Raw genomic sequence first — 3,512 nt, 5'->3', positions numbered from 1 at the left:
GGATGCATCTCAAAGATAATTTTGGAGATTCCACGTGGAGGCCATTAAGGTCATCACCACTATCTTTCAAGTGCTTTGACCTATCCAAAGACATGGCAAGAGGGGACAAAAACCACTTTCTTTTATATTTTTCATCACTTTGTTTTCTCTACATGGTTTATTTGGTCATCATTCCATCATCTTCCTTACTGTGAGCCTTGGCCTATGATCATTCTCAAATTTGGCATTGACAAAATGCCATTTTTTATACATGAAAATGACTTTTATATAGAAAGACTAAGTGAGAGACATTAAAATAAGATGCAAAGATTGAAATAGTAGGATGTACAAATAATTTATCATATTATTGATACAAATATACATTTTATATCTATAATTTTTCTAGAAAATCATTAAAAAATATTGAATAAAAAACCATTCTAAAAATAACAAATAATTAATTATTATATTAATTAAATTAGGGATTATTTTAAAGACTAGTTTAGAGAATAAAAAGTTATTGATATCTAATTAGTTATCAATTTTAAAATCTAAAATAGTTAATAATTAAATTCTTAGTAAATAATTATATATGAATTTAAAAATTTAAAAACTATTTTAAGTAACAATATTTTTTTAATCTTTAAAATAATTTTTAATTTAATAAATATATACAGTAACTAATTATTTTTATCTTCGAAATTTAATTTTTATTTAATAACTTTTTAATAATGAAATAGTCATTTTCTTATCAATTTTTTTGTAGCATACCAATTCTTGCATTTTGCAGTCCAAATTCACACCAAGTCCAATTTTAAATACTCAATTATCAATTTAAGTACTGTTTAGTATTTTAAATTTAGAAATTTATCCAATTTTGTTATTTATGCTGTGAGATTTTTACATCAAACATTTGTCAAAAAGTTAAATGGAATTAGTGCATAATTAAATTAATTTATTTGTCAGTATTGCAAATGCCAACAAAGGAGTCAGGTATAGCGGTCATTCCGAACAAAATAAGGAGAAATTGGTTTATTCATCATACATTATTCTAAACATTTTTAAAACTAATTTACCAACAATAAAAAATTTCAAGAAATGTTCATGTAATATACTAAGTCAACTAGCTAAAAAGCTGTGAACCTTTCTTCAACCATATATTGTGATATCACAAACTTGCAAGCAACAACATGAAAATTGAGGAGCCAGACCAAAGAAAACCTGAACCTGTGGTTTTGTGAGAGCTAAGGATTTTTTTGCCACTTTCCAATGGAAATTCAGTTCCAACATCCAAAGCAGCACTTGAGACCAAAAATCAAAGGAAAAAACAACAAAAGCAAGAACAAGTATGTTGGAGTGAGGCAAAGGGCATCAGGGAAATGGGTTGCTGAGATCAAAGAAACAACACAAAAGATAAGAATGTGGCTTGGCACGTATGAGACAGCAGAAGAAGCAGCAAGGGCTTATGATGAAGCTGCATGCCTCCTTCGTGGATCTAACACTCGCACCAACTTCATCACACGTGTGTCCTCTGATTCCCCTCTTGCTTCACGGATTCAGAAGCTTCTCAACAACAGAAAAGACATCAAAGAACAAGAACAAGATGTGGAAAACTGTGCCACAAGGGTCAACACCAACCAACAGGAGTTGAATCTTGCAGAAGGAGTTACTACCCTACAAGATGAGAAACTAAGGTTCGAATCTTCGCTGGAAGAAGTGTCTATGTTTAGTGTCCAACCCTGTCTCCAACAAGATTGTCGTCAAAAGAAGATATATGTGAAAGATCAGAAGAAAAAAAGGGTTACCAGCACAACAAGGAGTGCTAGTGCTAGTGCCAGTAGTAGTACAAACACAAGCAACAGTGACACATGTGTGAACTCACTTTCGAGTGAGACAACAACCCAAAACACACAACTATTTGATGATGCTTATAGACCTGATTTGAGCAATTTCATGGAGTCTGAGTCAGGTTCTCAGGAAAATCCTTCATGGGGTTCTGAACCCTTTTGTGATCATTTTCCCTTTGGCCAAGTAATGGATTTAGAAAACCTGCCTGATATAGCTGGCTTGGAGCTTCCAGAGTTTGAAAGGATGAAGGTTGAAAGGCAAATTTCAGCTTCACTTTATGCAATGAATGGTGTGCAAGAGTACATGAACACTGTTCAAGACTCTAACAATGAAGCTATCTGGAATCTTACTCCCTTGTGTTCATTTTTGTGTTAAACCTCAGGTCTAAGTATGATCCTGCAAACCTTTCTTCCAATATGTATGCAGACTTTGTTTTTTCTTTGTTTTTCTTAAATAGGACCTGATAAAGATTGAAAATTTTACAGTAACTCAAGCTTTAATTGACATAGAGTTATCAAGTTGAATCTATAAATTCAAATTACTTTAAATAATTTCTACTTTTTAAAACATGAATTATAGGTTTTAAACTTCAAACTAAATATACTAAAAATGTGTTTTAACTGCTTTCCAAATATTAGCAGAAGATACATGAGTTGCATCAGCGGTTGGTAGAGGAATCTTTTTCAGTCATTTATGTAAGAAATATAAGCTTTGATGGATGTATTTGGCAGAACTATCACACAACTCATTTAACAATGAAAGTTGAACAGTTAGTTAAATTAAATGTGAATTATTTAATACAATTGCTTGTTAAACTAGTTAACGTATTAAGAAATGATATTCGATAACTTGTGAAAATAATGAATTGTTGTTGCAATATTTAATTTTTGGGATTTTGAGATAAGTAGTTGAATAGAATAAAGTAATATTTATGTAAGGAAATAGCTCACAATCCACTATACCGTTATCACATAAATAAATCGATGAAAATAGAGAAAATCGCAAAAAACATATAAAAGATAGTTAGGAAGAGGAAACAAATAAATTACATTGACTAATTCCCACCTACATTCATAAAAGTTTTTTTACTAAATACACTATAAGAAAATATGAAATTACATACCGATTATTACATATGGATAAAAATCAATATGTACAGATTCTATTCAGTATGTAAATAGACATTACATACAGATATTTTCATATGTAAATCAAAGGTAATTACATACAATTATAATTTGTATGTAATTTTGGCGCCATGAAGCGGAAATAATTACATACGGATATAATCCGTATATAAGATATTTAAAATTTAATTTAAAAAACAGAAATTATTACATACAAATATAATCCGTATGTAAGGTATTTAAAAATTTAATTAAAAAAATGTTACATACGGATTATATTCGTATGTAATGTATTAAAAATTTAATTAAAAAAACTGTTATAGGGATATAATCCATATGTAACTTATTTCAAATTTAATTAAAAAATAACAAAAAGTCTTACAAACAAATTATATATGTATGTAATGTATTAAAAATAAATTATTACATACATCCGTATGTAACTTATTTCAAATTTAAATAAAAAATAACAAAAAGTGTTACATATTATTCTCGTCGGTTGACTCGATTGCCGGTTGACTCGAATGACAGCTTCAGGCCCCGCCTGTCTCCTCCTGA

At 29.6% G+C, this 3,512-nt stretch overlaps 1 protein-coding gene across 1 annotated transcript; it reads left to right on the top strand.

Annotated features, from left to right (window-relative positions):
* Positions 1-1,115: 1,115 nt before the first annotated feature.
* LOC137837399 (ethylene-responsive transcription factor ERN1-like) lies at positions 1,116-2,315 on the top strand. Its single transcript, XM_068646379.1, has one exon. The coding sequence runs from the start codon at positions 1,249-1,251 to the stop codon at positions 2,200-2,202; it is 954 nt and encodes a 317-aa protein (XP_068502480.1). The 5' UTR covers positions 1,116-1,248; the 3' UTR covers positions 2,203-2,315.
* The last annotated feature ends 1,197 nt before the right edge of the window (positions 2,316-3,512 follow it).

Source organism: Phaseolus vulgaris, chromosome 4 (genome assembly GCF_000499845.2).
Source record: "Phaseolus vulgaris cultivar G19833 chromosome 4, P. vulgaris v2.0, whole genome shotgun sequence".
Classification (NCBI taxonomy): Eukaryota; Viridiplantae; Streptophyta; class Magnoliopsida; order Fabales; family Fabaceae; genus Phaseolus; species Phaseolus vulgaris.
Note: the sequence above shows the minus strand (reverse complement) of the source record. Positions and strands in the feature narration are given on the sequence as shown.

Coding starts and splice junctions, on each gene's coding strand:
- LOC137837399 (XM_068646379.1), top strand. CDS start 1,249: ATGGAAATTCAGTTCCAACATCCAAAGCAGCACTTGAGACCAAAAATC.